Below are 19,742 nucleotides of genomic sequence, written 5' to 3'. Positions count from 1 at the left end.
TTTAGTTTATTTTTTCCTCATGATCACCATCTAGGATGCCTATTAGTTGAAATATAAGGATTGGAAGAATGTATTGTATATATTTAAAAAATGAATAATTCGTAACCATATTTGGTTATTTATCATCTTGAATTGGAGAACTTATGATGGTCAGCAACAAAGTCAATATTCTTTCTTTGAACTTGTTTCTATCCTGTAACTGTGAAGACAGCATGTTCTCTATTTTGTATTCATATTTCTTTGTTGCTTTCAAGCAAGTCAGTGGGTTGACATTCGAATCTTAAGTGAACGTAGTGATAAAACTATCTAAAAATATGTCAGTGTACGTTCTTCATTCAAAAACTTGCTTATATCAAAGTACAGAAGTATGCAGGACAAGGATATGAAACACCAAAGTGTCCACCTTTTGTTTTTGGTGAAACACTGGATACTTATTTGAGCCTCAAACTTATTTTATTTTAAATGAAACTATCATGGAAACAACTCACTTCTCATCAAATATGTACTAAGAGATGTCAAATAAGGAGTCACAAGTCAAAGAGTTGAAACTGGTTTAATGTATAAAATGAATTGTATGTTATGCATTGTACATGCAGAATTAGAGACAGACATAGAGAAGCAGATTCTCAAGTGCCTTATATTGTACTCCATTTTGAATACTGTACTTAACTATAAATACAAATATCTATTTCTACTGCTTTATACAGATGATATTCTAGTCACATAGTTTCATGCTGTTCTGTTATGTACTATAGACCTACTATATAGTGGGGCGGCAGTAGCTCAGTCCATAGGTGACTTGGCTGGGAACCGTAGGGTTTCCGGCTTGAGTCCCTGTGTGGACCATCAATGGAGCATGGACTGATTGTGCATGTGTGTGTATTTCGGGCCTGTGTGTGTAAAACATGAATAACAATAATAGAGTGAAAAAAATGAATTTATCCGTTCTTCTTCTTCTTCTATATGTCTTCCAGCATCATCTGTCAGAGATCTGATTATCTCCTCATATCAAGAAAGCCTTCACATTGTACATGAAGCCTTACTCCACTCTGGACAACGGTAATGAACGAGTTATGAAATTGTGTCTGATTTAATTCAAACAATACCTATCCAAGAAAGGACATAAGAATCCACATATATATACCATTTTGTCTGTCAATATCTGTGCCCAGACAAAGCTCACCCTCGTCTCCTGTGAATGTGTTCACTTTCCTTCGGCAAACCGAGCCTGACACTCTGGAGATTTCCCGAGCTGCAGAGGTTTTTCAAACAACCCTGCAAGTCCTAAAGAGCAGAGCAAGACACAGATATAAAAGGGACGTCACAGCACCAGGTAGAATTACTTACTCTTTCATTTAATCCAGAAGATCTTACCTTGAAAGTTGGACACCATACAACTTTAAAAATGCTAAAGGCCTAATAAAAAATATTAAAAAAGATGAAATAGGGGCATGTTTGAAATACAGCGTGTGTTGTTTCAGGTGTGACATGCTCCAAAGGTCAGCAAGATTAATTCCTTTTATTCTTGTGTTCATTTTAAGAGCTGCTTTCCTGGGAGGATGTGGAGCTGATTGCAGAGCTGTCTCAGTGTCCTCCTGTAACACATCCGGCCATCTGTCTGCAAAGTCATCTCAGCAAGTATCGCACCATATCTGGCATCTGCAATAACAGGTGACCTCGTCTAAGTCAAGCTTTAAGTAAAATATAATCTATACAGTTTAAGCATTCTAGATCATGGAGCGCTGTTCATGTTTACCTATATTTTTATCAACTTTAAAAGAGGAACTATATGTGTGTATGCTTAATAATGGGCATACACAGAGGCATACAGTAGAGTCTGTTGAGAAATTCACATGGGGCCCCTCGAAATGTTGTAAATAATCTGACACCAACCAAAAAACATTGCGAAATGTAAACATTTTTGTTTCAAAAGTGCACATTTGAGTTATTTTCAAAATTTGAATACAAACGTTAAAAACTTGTAACTCAAACATATTATCATGAATAAAAATAAAAATCCTTATGGAGGTCAGGTGTTCTACTGTCATTACAAACTTTGCGCCATTGTCACTGCTGTAGTTTAAAGTTTGTCAGCCCTCGGGGGCCCCTACTGGCCTCGGGCTCCAAGCGGTTGTCTGCCTTGCCTGCTGACAATCGGCACCTCTGGGCATACATATAGGTCCTAGTTAGGTAGCAAATTTACTGTCAAATTGATAATGCAAAGTCTTTTTCTCATATTAACTATTTATTGTAGTAAGAGGATACTTAGGTGTACAGGAAACATATGTCTATGGAGCTTTCTTTTTATTTGAAGTTGTGGTCCATGAGATTGGTGGTAAGATGTAACTGCAGGCGAGCCTCTGGGACCTCATCTCCCAGAGTTCTTTTCGAAATCGAAAACTATATGACGTCAGTAGATCGGCCTCTCTCATCTGCACGATGCGACTGAATGCCTTCACATGCTCCACACTGGATGTCTGAAGGGAGAAGGGGAATGACCTAAAAAATGTCACTGCGCTGCATTTGATTTTAGCGTGGGAAAGTCATTGCAGACACTTGTATACTTGATGGTGTTTCTCGGCAAAGCAGCAAATACAAGTGCTTTTATTAGTGGGTCATATGGTCAATCACCATTGTTTTCAGTCACTCTTTGATAGATAGCAACTTAACAGACAATTAACTAGATGACGGACTACAACTTTGAATTTGCGTCATTTCACATTATGACAATATCAAAATGAAAATAAAAAACGAGCAAAAACACTGATTTTACTTTAAAAGAGGCAGTTATGAACTTCCATAGCTTCTATAGGCTACTACTGTATATTCTGCTTCTACTCTGTCTCCTGGAAATTATGCTTATATACTATTGATTTGCAAGCAGCGAACATGTGGAGGAACACAATGCCTCCTGGATTCTTTTTTAAACAATAATGTGTCTGGCAAGTCGTGAAATGTAAAATACTAAAATGTTATCTGGCAAAGAATCTTATCTGTTCTCCTATAATATCTGGTTAAGGGTGGGGAAAGATCATTGTTGTAGTTTAAAGTCCACAGTGACTTATATACGATACAAGGCTTGTCTCATTTTGCCTAATCTTCTAAATCAGCTAAAATGTGTTTGATGTCAATATAGGTGTGTTTACCTACAGTATGTGTTGAACATCAGTCTGTGATAAAGTGTATGCTGAAAATGTAGTATTCTTAACACGTGATTTTTTTTATTGCAGTATTTTTCACACTCTGTGATTCTCTTTGTCAGGCAAAATCCTCTCTGGGGAGCAGCCAACATTCCCTTGGTCAGGTGGCTTCCAGCTGAATACGAAGACGAAGGGGGAGAACCCAAGGGTTGGAACCGAGGATGGCTCCATAATGGATTCCAACTTCCCCCGGTAATCTACAGAAGGCTGGTCTGATGGACATAAAAGTCCTGGTGGAAAAATTAGAAATGAAGCGAGCTCACCCTAAAAAATCCCAAGTCAGTGTAGCTTTCCATTTATTTTTCTGACCTGTTTTACAGCAGATAAAGTCCACAGCAATTTAGGAACAGCCCAAGTGTGTGTGTGAAATGACACAGGTTACAGCTGCATTTGAATCTTGTGGACTGTGCTTTAAAATATACTATTTCCATAGCTTGAAAGGATTTGGTTTCCAGTCATTTGGCTGAATATTATTTCTTTCAAATAGCAGATGACATTTGTATTGGATTCCAGTGTTAATTTATGCACTCATTACACAGAGTGAGGTCTGGAAGTGGAAGAACTCATCAAATATGTCATTCCGTTGTCATTCCCAGGGCATCGAATACTGCAGTTCTGTCATGGCCTTTTCGTGGCCCCGACATGGCGTAGCTAACCTGACTCTCGCTAGATGAATTCTGTTCCGCCTTGCTTCACTCATACATTTGCGATCGCTCCATAGGAAAGTGATTTCAGGAGACTGGGCCTTATCAAAAATCCTTGCATATGATTGGATAAACCACTTGTCCGTCCTCTTTACTGACCTGCTACTTCAACCATTCAAATTGAAACCAAACCATGACGCTGATTAGAGCGACGCACGGAAAAGCCAAACCCAGTCGGGAGAAGGGTGAAATCATTGTTTCCTCAAACAAAAAACCTTCAGAGCCGTTCTCTGGCTTTTAAAGAAGAAATATTTGCTAGATTGGACAACACGGTCCGTCAAGGCCCCTCACTTTCACTGCCACCCGTGTGGGGTCCCCTGCTAGTGGAGTTTAGATATGTTCCCCGTGTCTGTGTCGGTTCTCTCTGGGTTCTCCGGCTTCCTCCCATAGTCCAAAGACGTGCATGTGTTAGGTTAATTGATGACTCTAAAATTGCCTGTAGGTGTGAATGGTTGTCTGTCTCTGTTTGTCTCTATGTGCCCTGCGATAGACTGGCTTCCTGTCCAGGTTTTACCCCGCCTCACGCCCATTGTCAGCTGGGATCGGTTTCTGCCCTGTTAGGGACAAGCGGTTGAAGATGATGGATGGACTTCCGCTATGCTATAAAATGGTTCAAGGCACCCTTGTGCATTGGTGCCAAATGCTGTAAATCCGTCCGCAGTGATGTTAGATCCTCAGAGCAAGTGCTCCAGGAATTCACCCAGATGTGTCTTATTCTGTGCATCACTGTAGTTAGATTACAAATGTACTTGTTTTAACCCCATCTAAACTTAACCGTGTCGTTTTATTGGAATTCACAACATTACTGCCTTGTGTTTAAAACAGCGACTGTAGTGAATTGTCATGTGTTTGAAGTGCAGGGTTATCCACTGCATTAGCATTAGCAACATATAGAGACCATAATTAACTACTGTTTTGGATAATTCATAGTCTTTGATCTATAACATTTCTTATAAAAAACAAAACAAACAATAAAAACAGCTCAAGTAAATAATATCTTGGATATTACGGATTGCATGTCACATCAGTTGCCAGATTTTGAGGACATGAAATAAAAGAGGCCTGCCAGAGTGAATCACAACCCCTTTGTTGACTTTAAGCCATTTATAACATGACTTAATGAATTAAAGAATGAACTAGTTCACACAAACAAGAAAGCTATCATCCATCATAACCCACTGACTGGGACACAATAGGCCTTGCCCGTAAAAATATGTTCAGTTCCGTTAATTATGAGATAATAAAACCCCAATTCACTGCAGAGATGGCTGGGGGTAAAGTCAATTACACGCTGTAAAAAGTAGTTCTCCCTGTCAAATCTGAACAAATCCTACTGTGTTAACAGCCATGGGAAGTCAGCCAGAAAATAGTGAGAAGCTCTACTAAACTGGCAGACGATGTCTATTCTCACATGCTGGTGGAGTGGGGCCAGTACATCGACCACGACATAACCTTTACGCCTCAAAGCAAAAGCAGTGCTGGTTTTTGGACTGGGGCGGACTGTGCCAAGTCTTGTCAAAATGTGCACCCATGCTTTCCCATTCAGGTAAAAACACACAAAACAACAGTCTTTGGATATGTTGCTTTCCTGTAATGTATCTTGCTTGCTCTCTTGTTACAATCCTGTCGTTTAAAGGAATAGGTACACATTTTGGGAAGTAGGCAATGATGGAAACGTAAACAGTACAAGGTGAAACATTGATTGGGAAAAAAACAATGCAGCACATATCCCCCTGTGAAACCACATATTGTCAATTTTACGCAGAGACTGAGCTTTAGAGGTGTTGGTAGGTGCAGTTTTGTTTTACCTCTGAACAGAGCAAAGCTAGCTGTTTGAAATAGTTGTGGTAAGCTCAGCTAACTTGCTCCTGCCTCTCGTCTATCCCAGCAAAAGGCAAATAGGTGCATTTTCCCAAAATGTCAAGCTATTCTTTTAAAATTCTAGAGTCAGAAAACCATTAAAATCAGCTGATGGATCAGAAGCAGTTAAAGGTCCTATTGAAGTAGCTTGTAATTAATACTTCTGTGTCCTCCACAGACACATGATACTTTCAATGGCGCACAAGGCTGCATGCCTTTTCATCGCTCCAGACCGGCCTGCGTCCTGAATTTTGCATCTGATATTCGACAAGCTCTGCAGCGGCAACAGATCAACGCCCTCACATCATTCATGGATGCTTCAGTTGTGTATGGCCACTCTCCAAAGATGGAGAGCCTCCTCCGTGACCTCTCTGGCCTCAACGGGAAACTTGCTGTCAACGACCAATTCAGTGATCCCAAAGGAAGACCCTACCTTCCATTCGTAGCCACTCAGCCGTCAGCCTGCCAGCAGAGTTTGCATGGGGAGAGAGTGGAGTGTTTCAGTGCCGGAGACAGTCGGGTTAATGAAGGTCTGCCTCTGACGTGTTTGCATATACTGTGGCTTAGGGAACACAATCGGATTGCAGAGGCACTGAAACACATTAATGGTCACTGGAGCCCAGAGACTATTTACCAAGAAACTCGCAAGATTATTGGAGCTCTGCATCAGGTATGTGACCTAACCTAACTAAAGTAACTACAATTGTTTCAGTATACCAAAAAATGAAAACCTCTTAAAGCTGATTGGATCTAAACTGCACTGTGCTGTGATGCACATTAAGGGCAGCAACAATTATGCTGATTATTTAACCGCTAATATTAGGGACATTTTCAAAAATGTTGACACAAGTTAAGACCTTTAAAAAGAAAATGAGACATTTCTTTAAGTTAAAAAATTATTTATAAAAAACTGGCTTCTGCTCATCCTTCAGTATTTGTAAAACATCATCTTTACCATATTTAAATTATTCAGGTTTGAATTGAGTGCTTTTAAACAACGTTACCTTTCTTGGTTTTTCTACCTTCTTCACCACACAGTCGCATTCTAAGAGGTGGTAAATCCAACATGTACAGTTCTCTATATTGCAGAAAACCGGCTGTGGCAGCTTAGATCAGTTTCCAACCATTGAAACCACTGACCTCTGACAGAAATCAGTTGGTGGAAGAACGTCCCTTTGGGTGACTTGTTGTCATCACTCCGTGTATATTCTACAGTCTGTTGCCACTGTGCTGCGGAGAGGTTAACCACGTACGACGACACAGACCTTGTATTTAATAACATGAGGCCTGTGTACTGTATCATTGTTAATAAATAGCTCTGTCAGAAAGGACAAAAAAAAAAGGACAGTGTGCGGGAGTCTTCTGTTTAGTACCACAGACCCATATTCATTTAAAAAGCTTACATCCAAACGGTTATGCAAAAAAATTGAAATATTATGAACTGAGAACAGTTGTTTCAGTTACTTTCTGCCATTTCCAAAAGCTTCTGTTTGAAAATACGTTATCAACATAACATCTTATTTAGACGATTTTTTCCCGACCAGGCGAGTGGGTCAGAAATCTACATGCTCAAAGTCCATTTTTAATTGCCCCTACACAAATTGTTTGATTATCAGTAACAACAAGACTTAATTCAATGGTCTTTTTTAATCTTTATTTAAGTAAAAATAATTCTGATATGTACTGTACTGAGCATGTGTAACTCTCAACAGTAAAAAGAAGGAAGCAAGAAGTTTCCCTCCATAGCGACTCCATCTCCAGCTCCGGAAAACACAATGTGTTTCATTGTTTGTTTGTTTTATCAGCAGATAAAATGCAGTGGGCAATCCTTGTTCAGCCTTGAGATGGAGTTCATCCTGTTTCAATGATTTGAAGATTTGAACTTCCGCTTTCGAGCCAACATGGATGAGATGTACTTGAAGTGCACAGGAAAAACAGACTCCGTTTACGCATATGCGGGCTATAGTGAATGAGTAATGGCTGCCAGGAGTAACACGTTTATAAAAATGGAAACACGTGTAAGTTGAGCAACATGATACAATTAATAATGAAAAACAGCTTGTACTGTACATGGGAAAAACCATGACAGCTGCAGTTATAAGTGGGATGACTGTAAGAATCAACCAGCTGTGGAACCCACTGCTTTACTGTCAGTGCAAACTCTCAGAGGGATCTTTTAAAAATCACCTGAGGGGTCATACTGTAGTTTCCAAACTTGCAGGCAAAGTTGGCTTCCAACTATTCCTCTATGGGCTATTAAAGCAGCCGTAATCAATATCTTACATCAACAGTGGATTGCATGACCACTTGTTCGTCAAAGGGGCCACTTGTAGTGTCAAACCAACAGAGAAATATCATCCATCTCTGTCGTTCCCCTCAGCTCTATGGAGGGGTTTGGCGTCTTTCTATTTGTGTTGGTTTAACTACCCACAACTTAACTCTGTTATAGCGTCGCTTTCAGCCTCAGGCATCTTTTTTCACACAAAAAAACAAAAACCTGGACACTGTACACTACCTGGCCAGCACCAAAAAGCTGACAGATGATGATTAGCGAACATAGCGTCAGATTTAAAGGTGATCATATGTTGTGTGGAGGTGTTCAGTTGCGGCTAGTCTGATGGAACAGATATTGTTCTATTTTTAATCAGCTATCTATGCTTATTATGCTTGAAGTCTTTAATTTTGTATTACCCTCACAGCTAAAGTGTCTGTAAAACGTGGGTGACCTACTTAGTATTGTGTCCGAGCACATCCTGTGTTGCTCAGCCGACGTATTGCTTTCCACAACATGGGCCAGGTTTTATCCCTGTGTGAATATCATGTAAGATATCAACCTTTGCATTTTTCCCCCAACTTCCCCAGTGGTTTCTAATCTTTGAATGGTCTCATCTTCTTAGCAAACCATAATAATAATCCATTAGAACCAGAGTGCTTTGATCAGTGCAAAGCCCAGACACATTTCTGTTAGGATGACATGAGGCTTTTCATAACGGGAGGGGAGCCAAGCGAAAAAACTCTGTTGAACACTGACAAATTATAATACTTTATATAAACAATCTATGTGTAAATAAAACACTTATTTTTTATACCATTTAGTGCAAATGATTTCTCTGTCATCTTGTGTGTTTATGTCTTAATCTGTGAGGTTTTGTTGCTGCTGTTACCTTCTTTTTTTTGTAGTTGTCAGCCTCTTAGTAAAGATGCATGACGGGCAGGTTGTGCAGCAATGACTGACTAGACTGTGTTGATAGCAGCAATTTATATTAGCGGTAGGCTGGGGGCATTATTACAAATGAAGGAGATGTTGGGTACATACAGTGCATTTTACATGACTACAATAATGAACAAAATACAGAATCATTTTAATTGTAATGATTCACTACTTCTGGTAAAGGGCACAAGTGGACCCAGTTGCTAGGTTGTTAAGTTTCTAAAGCATTTCTGAGCAGAGAGACAATAAGTCTGTAATCTGTCAGACTTTGGGGGCTGACATTTGACCACAGCAGTGGATTAAAAGCTGCTCTTTTCAGGTGACTCAGGGACAATGTCAGAGGAAAGAGATTTACAGTATTAAGAGAGATGGTCTAAGGTGGATGGGTTCTTTAAATAATTTGTCAAGTGATGAAGTTTAAACAGCGGGTAGAGGATTTACATACTGTAGCATTAACCAGCTTGGAAAATCCCTGCATTGGAAGTGGGGTGACATGTGAGGCACTATCTGGTCTGACCAGCCTGCAAACCAGCAGACTGCAGCCGACTGTAACACTATCGATTTTTTTTCCTGGAAAAAAAGATAAAAAAGTTGAGATGAAGCCTGATGTTTAAGCATGGTAAACTTCTGGACCATGGCCCGGTTGAGAGAGGTGGGCTTTACAAATGCACGATTGCACGTGTACGAACACGAGCACAAGCACGAGCATTGAAAAAGGTCCTAAGACTATTTCTATACGACTGTACCCACGTGACGGACATTTAAAAAAATGCCTCCAAAGGGTTTGCGGTGGTGTGATGCAGATGTGGAGTGTTTACTGCAGATTTGGTCAGATGAAAATATTCAAAACCGCTGGACAAAACAAACATTTAGAAGGATGATGACTATAAGCAAGAAGCAATGGAGCTGAAGCCCATGTTGTTTTGAATAGTGTGAGTGCACGCTGGGCCTGGGCTGAAGGGGGAGGAAAGAGGGGGGACAATCACCCTAAAAGCATGGTAGATTTTTAGTAGTAGTGCTAGTAGTAGTGGAGTAGACTCGTAGTCTTCCCCTTCTTCTATAGGTCAGGGTGAGTATATTCTGCCTCGGAACCTTTAGGCATTGTGACAAGATTTGGGAAGCGGAAGACGTGTTTTCCGTTTGTAGTCTCAGAAGTATTGACTTATCATGTTTGAGGAGGCTTTAGTTGCATGCAGGTAAACAGTCCGTGTTGTGAACAAAATAGGTGGAACTCATTGGTTATCATGCAATCACAGAACCCGTCAACACTTGTGTGATGATGACAATTTAGCTATTTTTTAAGTGCATTCATATGCAGATATCTGTTTATATAGATGCCGACTCCAACTCCATTTTTGCGTCTCGAGTTGCTAATCAGACCATAAAAAATGGCCGCTGCTTTGAAGGGGAAGTCTTGTTCCAGATATCGGCTGTTGACACCGGAAAGCCCAAAATATTAGCCGTTGCCCCAAGAAGCTAAAATGTCGTCAGACAGATGCTCGATGGGTTCTGGGATTGAGGTCTGGCCCCGTCATAGAACAGTGCCCCTTGTGGCTGTGCAAGTCATTTCTATGCAAATATCCTTATTCTGACATGCGATATTACTATTACACGGGAAAGGACAAAAAAAAAAAGGTGTACTGGAGAACTACGGTTAGACAACTAATGGTGAAATAGTAAACCCCGTCATGTGATGATAAGATGAGCATAATACAATCTTGCCTTTTGCCTTATTATCTAATAAACAGCTTCAGATGAGTTACCTCAATTAGTGAGGATGAGTTGATATGCTGACCAGAACAACAAGATCACCTCAAAGATAATCACATTACCACTCTTGCACTAATTTTTCTTTTACTAGAAGTACATGCTTTTTTTAAACTGAAGTGATGATATGAAGGTTAATATGAACTCATATAGTTTCAACATTAATATGTGTACATACAACCATGTGCCAAAAACTAATCTAAAACAGATGACTTCACATGTTAGTAGAACACCATCTCTTCTGCAGTTCTATCATTTTTGGCATCGCATGGTACCTAATGATCTCCCACTATGCTAAATCACCATCTAACATCAAAACTTATGTCTAAATACCATTTATAGTGGGTGCCAATCAGAAAGCCATTTTATGTTATGCAGCAATAACAAGCCCCCTATTACTGTTACTAATTCATAAACATAAAATATTACATAGTGAAACATTAATTATTGACTTAAGTATTGTTACTGTTGTCGTGTTTCTATGTAATATTTTAATATTTATGTTGAAATATCTGCCTGTAATGGGAAAAGTTTGGTAGTCATCCAATCCCACTTAAAAAAACCATCCAACTCTGCAGCCTCTTACAGCTCTCAGCAGCTCTCAGCTCATTGTTGTGGCTTCTCGGTCCATATGGTTGAATCCCAACAGCTCTCACCAAGCCCCCCCAATTGAAATCCTCAGGCAGCTGTTCCCATCAAACAAGCTCAGACAGGAGAATGCAGTGTAGGGTGACTTTTTCATACAGCATTATTCTTGACAAGTCACTATAAAATCAGTGCTTTGGTGCATTAAACTATGTGCTATGGCAGCAATTCCTTAAAAACAACAACACTCAAGCCAAGGGTATAGTGTTTAATTAGTCAGGAAATGAAACACAACTGTTAAAAGTGCTATGAGGGGGATACTCGTGAATGTGTACCTGTTTACACGATGTGTTACCGTGTATGTCGGACACAATTTTAACCATTTACATGTCTCTACATCAGATATTAAACTTCTGTTTTTGCAAGAATCTGATGGTTGATCTTCCCTTTTCTTGCTTGTGATGTAAGACACTTTTTAGAAAAAAATATCATCTGTAATTTAATCTCGTTAATCCCCATAATAATAAAGATATTTTGCTTGGTTGAACGTCTCAAATTCAAACAGTAAAACAAACTAAAAGTATTTCACGACCTTATGGCACAATTGATGCTTTTTGGATTAGATGTGGCACAATTAACAACAAAACAGTAGCTATGTTTAAATACACTTCAATAGGTTTCTGTAAGGAGACATTTTAGTCCATTAATGCTTTTGTACTTTATGCATATCCCTTATATTATGGGTACAATTCAGTGTCAGCAATATGCTTTCTTCCATGATTTGAACCATTATCTATTTCCAATGTGCAAAAAGGAACCTAAACAGTCAGCCCAGTGAGAGTGAGGCCAGAGGGAGGCTGGCAGGTAAAACCATTCTCCCTTTTCAACTGTGTGTAGTCTGTGGGCAGCCTTTTCAAAACAGTGGGGGCATGTGGTACTATACGCGGCTTACAGAAAACAAATGGAAAGGTCAGAATCCATTTCAATACAGAGTGAAAGCCTATTGTTTGCATAAAAACAAGGAATTAAAATGATCACCAAACAGCATCGGGTTTCATTCAGACTTGAATCTCAGTTATGGCGTACAGTATTCAAGGTTGTAGCTTATCCAGTACGTAAGAGGGGACAATGTCATCATATTTGCATAAGATCAGTATTCTAAGACTTTAAAGGGCCAGGCCTGTTCAGTTTGTAGTGTTTCAGTCCATTAACTAAGAGACAAACAAGACGTAAAAAATGTTTTCACAGGTTGTGCGCCAGTTGCAGGAAAATACATTCATGGGGACATTGTTTTATGAACGGGGACATTGAAATAACTCTCAAAGACTGCAGCTATGCGTTGTTAAGTGATTTATAGAAGTGCTGACTACATGGAATTTGCAGTCAATTACTATGTGTGCACAAATACTTTAAGCGTAGTATATGGATGCGTCATGCAAATAATTACTACATAGGTGCACTTTGGTATCGGAAGTATTTATGTCCTTTATTAAAGTCAATAAAACAATCTGAAATGCTCCAGTAAAAGGCTTTGATTCAAAACCCTAGTTATGTGAAAGCACAGCTTGCAAAACATGCTTGAAGTATCAAAAGTAAGTAGTAAGTAGTAGCATGCAATAAAATGGCTCCTGAAACGGATATATTACTATAGATCACATTATTAAATAGTTACTGTTGCAGAATTGAACTTTTTTAACTACGTGGTGGGGAAGTAGACAAAATGGAGGAACCACTTGGTTGTTTTTCATCATTAATGTGAAAGAAGTGATGCTAAGGAAACAAAACAGTGTAGTGTCTCTCCATTTAATCTGTGTGCATATAATAACTATGCTAATTGATCTGAAAGGTAACTAGTAACCTTAGTTGTCAATGTCGTAGGAAAAAAATATTTTATATTATATTATATATATTTATATTATATTATACTGTATTTCCATAAGATGCAGTATAGAGTTAATATATTCAAGTAAAGATTAGAGATTCAAAGAACTTTAATGTCTGTGAGGATCAATTTGCTGTTGTCATGTCGTAGTTCAGCTTCAGTTTGTGCAGAATGCTGCTTAATAAACTCATATTAGAAATCTATATAATTCACATTTGCAGGTTACCGTTTTGGACTGTTTTCATTTTTCTTTAAAAAGTCAAGTTGAGCTAATTAAGCTCTTTTATCCAGTCTATGCTTTCATTCTTACTTTAACAACACCATCCTAAACAGACTGTCTTAGAGGCAGATGTTGTTACATTGGTGTAATAAACAAAAATGTTTATTTCATCTGGCTCCATCTTGCATTGAAAACTTCAACACTACATGTGGATGTTTTTGCATCTGTATGAGTGCATACGTGCCTATGCATTTGTGTGCTATGTGTTAAGATTCAAGTGGTGAACAGGGGACCTTATAAATAGTGATGAGGATGCATGAAATTCTCTGCGGTGAACTGTAAGGGAACAAATGTGCAATCATTTGTCCAAGCTTAGGATATTACAGAAATGCTCATCTCACTGGAAATCCTATGGGAATACCTTCAATCTGTATGCATACACAGTCACATGATATTGTAATAATTTTCAAGCGGGATGTGTTCTGTTAAAGGCCGAACGAGTAGGATTGAGTCGAAGTTGGCCCCTCTCCCCAGCTCAATGAGGGTTACGGTGCATGCGAGGGGGTGAAAGCCATCAGCAGATATACTTTTGGAATGAGCTTTATCCACTAGTCACAAACAGAAAAATTAGCTACCGACACCAAAACCGTTGGGGTTTTATTTACGTTTTTCTTTTTTTTAAATCAGGCTGTAAACATGTTAATCGTTCTATGAGATTGGGCTTTTTGGTTTTGGGGGTCTGAGACCCATTGATTTACACTTGAGAGGGCCTTGAAATCCTTGGCAGCAATATTTTGGGGGCGTCACTGGAAGAATTTTTGAAAATTTTTCACTAAATATGTCTCTTAAAGTCTTAAACTAGCATAATTCATTATTTAAATTGCAAAACATGTTATTTACACATGAATAGGCTACAGAAAAAATACTGTTGTGTTAAATTTGACATTGTCACCGAGGTTGTGTAATGGACTTGTTGTTAACATCATTAGCCTAAGAAATAAGTGTGCAAAGTGCATATAGCCTCGTTGACTGCATTGGCTTGCTTCCATGAAATCTTGTGTATTGCGCATTGAGTAATTATACTCTGCAGACACCAAGGAACATAGTCGTTCTGTCAATACTATCAGCAGATTGCCATATTTACATTTTTATTTTATAGCTTGTGGCTTTATAACATGATTGTGACACACATAATACTTATATTTGAGATTTTATTTCAAGATTATCTAAGAGATTTCTTTTGCTTCCATCTCTTTTATGACTCCCAGATCATAACCATGAGAGATTATGTTCCAAAAATCATTGGCCAGGAGGCTTTTGAATATTACATCGGACCCTATGGGGGATATAATCCAAGTACAGATCCCTCAGCCTCCAATGTGTTCGCCACCGCTGCATTCAGGTTTGGACACGCTACCATCTCTCCGCTCGTCACGAGACTGAACGAGAACTTCCAGGAGCATGAGCAATTCCCCCACTTGAGAATAGACCAGACTTTCTTTAGTCCATGGAGGATTGTCAAAGAAGGTCAGTACACTCTTATGAAGCTGCCTATTGGAACTAATAATGTATCTTGCAAGTACACGAAACAGTATTATATTTAGGTCACATTCAGCATGAATGTATGTATTAGTGTAACAATTACTTCCATACAATTCAAGTGACTCGTGTGTTAGACCACTGAATAAACATACTTTTATTTAGAGTATGATAACCTGCGATAATGTGTTTTATACCTATGCTATACCCTGTGCAGTCGGCTCCTAGTCCCAGGAGATTTATTGCACAGGATGGAATAATAACACATTGCAGGGACATTCTCCATTACATACATGTACATAACTTATTCATGATTTATTTAATTCTATTTATTTAACTTTTTGTTCAATTTTTCAAAGTATCATTCAAAGCATGGCATATGTATTAAAACATATGGGGGGGAACTTTAAATTTGACATGAATCCTTTTAAATGCTTGTATTAGAATACAACACAAAGTAAACCCAGAAATGAGCTGGCCAGCTCCTTGTAGATTACCAAACTGCATTTAAAGCTCTTTGTTGGATATCATTTGTATATGTCCTTCATCCTTCTTTTCTTTACTTTTAAACTGCATCAAGAGTTGGTATGTGTATGCAGTGTACCTGTGCTATTTTAATCTGTCTTTGATGGATAGAATATCTTACGAATACACCATCTTTCATTCTATCTCTGTGAACGAAGTGTTGTGATTATTCCTAACATGCAATTGGATTACTCTGATTTACATAGTAATTTTTTGCTGACCTCCAGTGGCAGTAATTTTTTTCCTTGCTGCAGATATACAGAAGGATGTGTTCAGTAGTCTTAACACCGAGCACACGTTTGTTCCTTTTATGAAACTATGTGTTGTTATGATAAACGGTCTATTCATCGTGTTTGCTCAGATGAAACGGTTTGGATAACAGTGAGCCCAGGGGAAGAAGAAAAGCCAAGTTTGCAATTCAAAAGTAATATACAATCCTGTTTTGAAAACAGGTTTTCTGAACAGGATAAAGAAAGCCATTCATAAAAAAACTGTACTCAACAACCATATTGTTTTTATTGTCTGTTTGGCGTTACAGGTAAGTAAAAGTGTGCATGCTGCTTGTCACATGGTCTTGTTGGAAGTCAATATTGTTCAAGAAACAAAAAAACATGTTAACTTGTTATGTGCACTCAGGGTATTCCTGCATCCCACAGAAAAAAATGACTATCAAAAAATAAGCAAAGCTGTTTTTGTTTGTAGGTGGAATTGAACCGACCGTGAGAGGTGCAATAGGAACTGCAGCATCCGTTGTTAATGCAAACAAGCTTATGACAGAGGTGGTAACAGAGAGGTTGGTTGTCCTAAATGTGTCACAGCACATGGATCTGGCATCACTGAATCTGCAGAGAGGACGTGATCACGCTCTCCCAGGTATGTGCGCGTCATTTAAACCTGTCAAATCAGAGTGACAATCAACAATTGACGCCCTGTTTAAGCCTTAGAGCTTGAAAAACAAGCTGCCTTTCCTTTGTTGGTATTAAACACACATAGGTAACAAACCACCCGTTCGTCACTTGCTTAACAATGCTTTACCGCCCCTATACAGTTTTGTCACAAGACGCCAAACTAAACTGGGTTACAAACTAATTTAGAACTTTATATGACTTTTTTTTTAGTTGCATTATGGGTAATGTAGACCATTCTGATAAGGAAGAATAATGCATGGACTAAAATAGACATCACTTCTGGTTTGCTGCATCAATTTGGATAAAGCTGTCCATTGTGAGTCTCTGTGCTAGCCAAGAATTCGTCCCGCACGTAACCCTCTGTGAAACCACAACTTATCGTGTTTTTAATTTGTTTTTTGTACGGGTTAAACAAACAACATATAGTGAGCATTTAAGCACCTGTTTCCAACTAAGCTAAACTAATCCGATTTTGGCTCTTGCTTATCGTACAGAATGAGTTTGCTCATTGTTAAATTATATATTGTGCTTAAAATTACTTTTCAGGATACAATGATTGGAGATCCTTCTGTGGACTGGAACGCGTTAGGACGCTGGATGATTTCAAAGAGGTTGTAGGAGACCACAGGGCTTCTGAGAAGATTGCACAAATATACAAACATCCTGACAATATCGATGTATGGCTCGGAGGGCTCGTTGAACACGTGTTGCCGGGCTCAAGAACTGGTCCCCTATTTGCCTGCCTGATTGGAAAGCAGATGAAAGCCCTCCGTGATGGTGATAGGTATATTAATATTTGCTAGATTTAAAAAAAAAAAAACATGTATGTATCAATATTATGTAGGCTACCTCACCTTGGACTACAATGGCACATTTGAAATGTCTTGATCTACCTTTGAATACTTTATTTATTGATTGAAATGTTTAAATCTAAATGGATAAAAATATTTTTTCAGGTTTTGGTGGGAAGCTGAAGGTTTGTTCAGCCAGCAACAGAGGGCTGAGCTTTTAAAAGGCTCTCTGTCTCGGATCATCTGTGACAATAGCGACATAGTGGAAGTCCCTCCTGATTCTTTCAGGGTAGAGAAATATCCTTATGATTACATTCCTTGTGATCATATGCCATTGATTAATTTGGAAGCCTGGAGAGAGGAGAAGAGCCGAGGTGGGTTGGAGAGACTGTTGAGCTACTCCTAGCTCTAATATTCATACACATTCCTTTGAATTTTATTATCCATTTACACCTTAACATGAAAAACTTTTATCTCTCAATTCCAGACTTAGAACAGTGTGGCACTCCAAGAAAGATAAAGAATGGGGATTTTATTTTGTCCTCTACATATGGCAAACTGGTCGCTCTGTACTCCTGTTACCATGGTTTCAAGTTAAAGGGTGCAGCTGCAATAGTTTGTGAGGGATATCGATGGAGTGATCCACCCCCACAATGTGCAGGTACATGAACTATTTTGGCCATGTTTTTTTTTTCATAGCATTTGTTTGTAATGACTACTTTACACTGTCTATGTGAAGTAGTTACACATGAGAGAGACTCCACTGTAATATATAAACGACAAACATAACCCAGCACATATCAATCCTAGGATATGCTTGATTGTAGTGTTCTTGTCTGCCTGGAGCTTTACTGCTATCTGCTGGTACTTATGGAGAGAGGGAAATGTCCCAATAGGGAATATATTGGGAATAGAGCTGCGTTATGCTTTGAACCTTCTCCCAGTGATTATTAAACCACGTTTTTATAATCCCACATGCAGCGTTTGAATGCCACTCATTTTTCATACAGACAACAGGTAGTGAATTAGTTTAGCCACCTGTCAAGCATCCATTTACATCAGTGTAGCGTAAAATTCCTTGTGGGAATGTGAAAGAATCAAATGTATCAATCAATATAAAAACCTAGTCAGGAAGGAGCACAGCATTCACTAAAATGGCATATTCAATAATATTGATTTCCATATTTCCTATTTCTAACCAAACAACTTGTACTTTCAAGAAGAGAAATGAATAAAAAGTATTTGACATGTTTCTATGAACACATTCTATATATATGTCTGTGTGCATATATATATATATGTATGTGTGTGTGTGTGTGTGTGTGTGTGTGTGTGTGTGTGTGTGTGTGTGTGTGTGTGTGTGTGTGTGTGTGTGTGTGTGTGTGTAAAATATGTTTCCATATTTTTCACAACACTTTCATAAGGAAACTATGAGATACAGTATATTGTTATGATATTTCATTTCATGTTATATTTCAATATAATGGTGAGAAAATGAAAAACAGGATATTTCTGTAATGATCACAATGCCTTATGGGATTAGCTTAGGCTGTTATTGATGATTCATTGTCACGTAGGCAGATCCCTAATATGTCAGCATTCCTAGGGCATGAAGTCACTCAAACTGTTCAGGCTTTTGATTCCCATACATAGTTTTACCGCAAACACTATTAATAGTGGCAAATAAATGTCATGTTTAACAGTTGCTATTCTATTTTTTTACTAACCTTTATTTATACAGGTAAAATCTCATTGAGACCCAGGGTCTCATTTGCAAGAGAGACCTGTTCAGGTAGGCAGCAGCAAAACCCAAAGTTACAGATTAACTGAACATACAGGAGACACAACACAGAGCACAAAAAGTAAAATAATACAGTTCAAACTGCAAAGGGCAAAGAACAAGTTAAGTACAAGTTAAGTTATGTACAAGTGCAGACCCCCACAGACTGTCTCAACAGCCTCTGCTGGAGCTTGTTCCAGGTTGCAGGTGCAGCGTATGAAAATGCCTTCTTGCCAAGTTCAGTACGAACTGACGGGATGGCAAACGAGATGAAGTCCAGGGACCGGAGGCTGCGATCAGACTGTTCCCATACCAGATACATTGACAGATAAGAGGGGAGCAATCCGATAATGGATTAATAGATAAATAGTGCAGTGTTTCTGCGCATGGAAAGAGAAGACCAGTTTGATTATCAACAGCTCGCAGTGAACAGGTCTATAATGAACACACATTTTGACAGATCACTTATCGCTGAGAGACCAAACATTATTTTCTCAAAATTATATAAGATATGTTAGTACTGTAGCTGAATCTCCCCACATACAGTATCATACTATTATACAATGCAATACTAAATCAGCAGCAGGAAACATCTTAATGCATGGGAGCCAGGGACAAAATGTCATTATAGGTGGACTGTAACTGAAAATATTCTTTGACCTGTCAGTGGGACAGTAGAAAAAATAGAATCCTGCAACCTTACAACAACATTAGATATCTTTCAGTTTACTCAGCTAAGTTGGGTGTTAACATTACAACAGGTCCTGCCA

The 19,742-nt window shown here is 38.7% G+C and overlaps 1 protein-coding gene across 1 annotated transcript; it reads left to right on the top strand.

The window, feature by feature from the left end:
- Positions 1–1,031: 1,031 nt before the first annotated feature.
- tpo (thyroid peroxidase) lies at positions 1,032–17,861 on the top strand (the record flags this gene model as incomplete). The annotated part of the gene is made up of 10 exons (XM_083924560.1): positions 1,032–1,059; positions 1,542–1,597; positions 3,231–3,392; positions 5,250–5,450; positions 5,943–6,434; positions 14,698–14,956; positions 16,196–16,366; positions 16,948–17,185; positions 17,358–17,566; positions 17,680–17,861. The coding sequence occupies 10 exons, from the start codon at positions 1,032–1,034 to the stop codon at positions 17,859–17,861; spliced, it is 1,998 nt and encodes a 665-aa protein (XP_083780686.1).
- Positions 17,862–19,742: the final 1,881 nt, after the last annotated feature.

The sequence above is a fragment of the Echiichthys vipera genome (assembly GCF_963691815.1).
Source record: "Echiichthys vipera genome assembly, chromosome: 12".
Taxonomy (NCBI): Eukaryota; Metazoa; Chordata; class Actinopteri; order Perciformes; family Trachinidae; genus Echiichthys; species Echiichthys vipera.
Note: the sequence above shows the minus strand (reverse complement) of the source record. Positions and strands in the feature narration are given on the sequence as shown.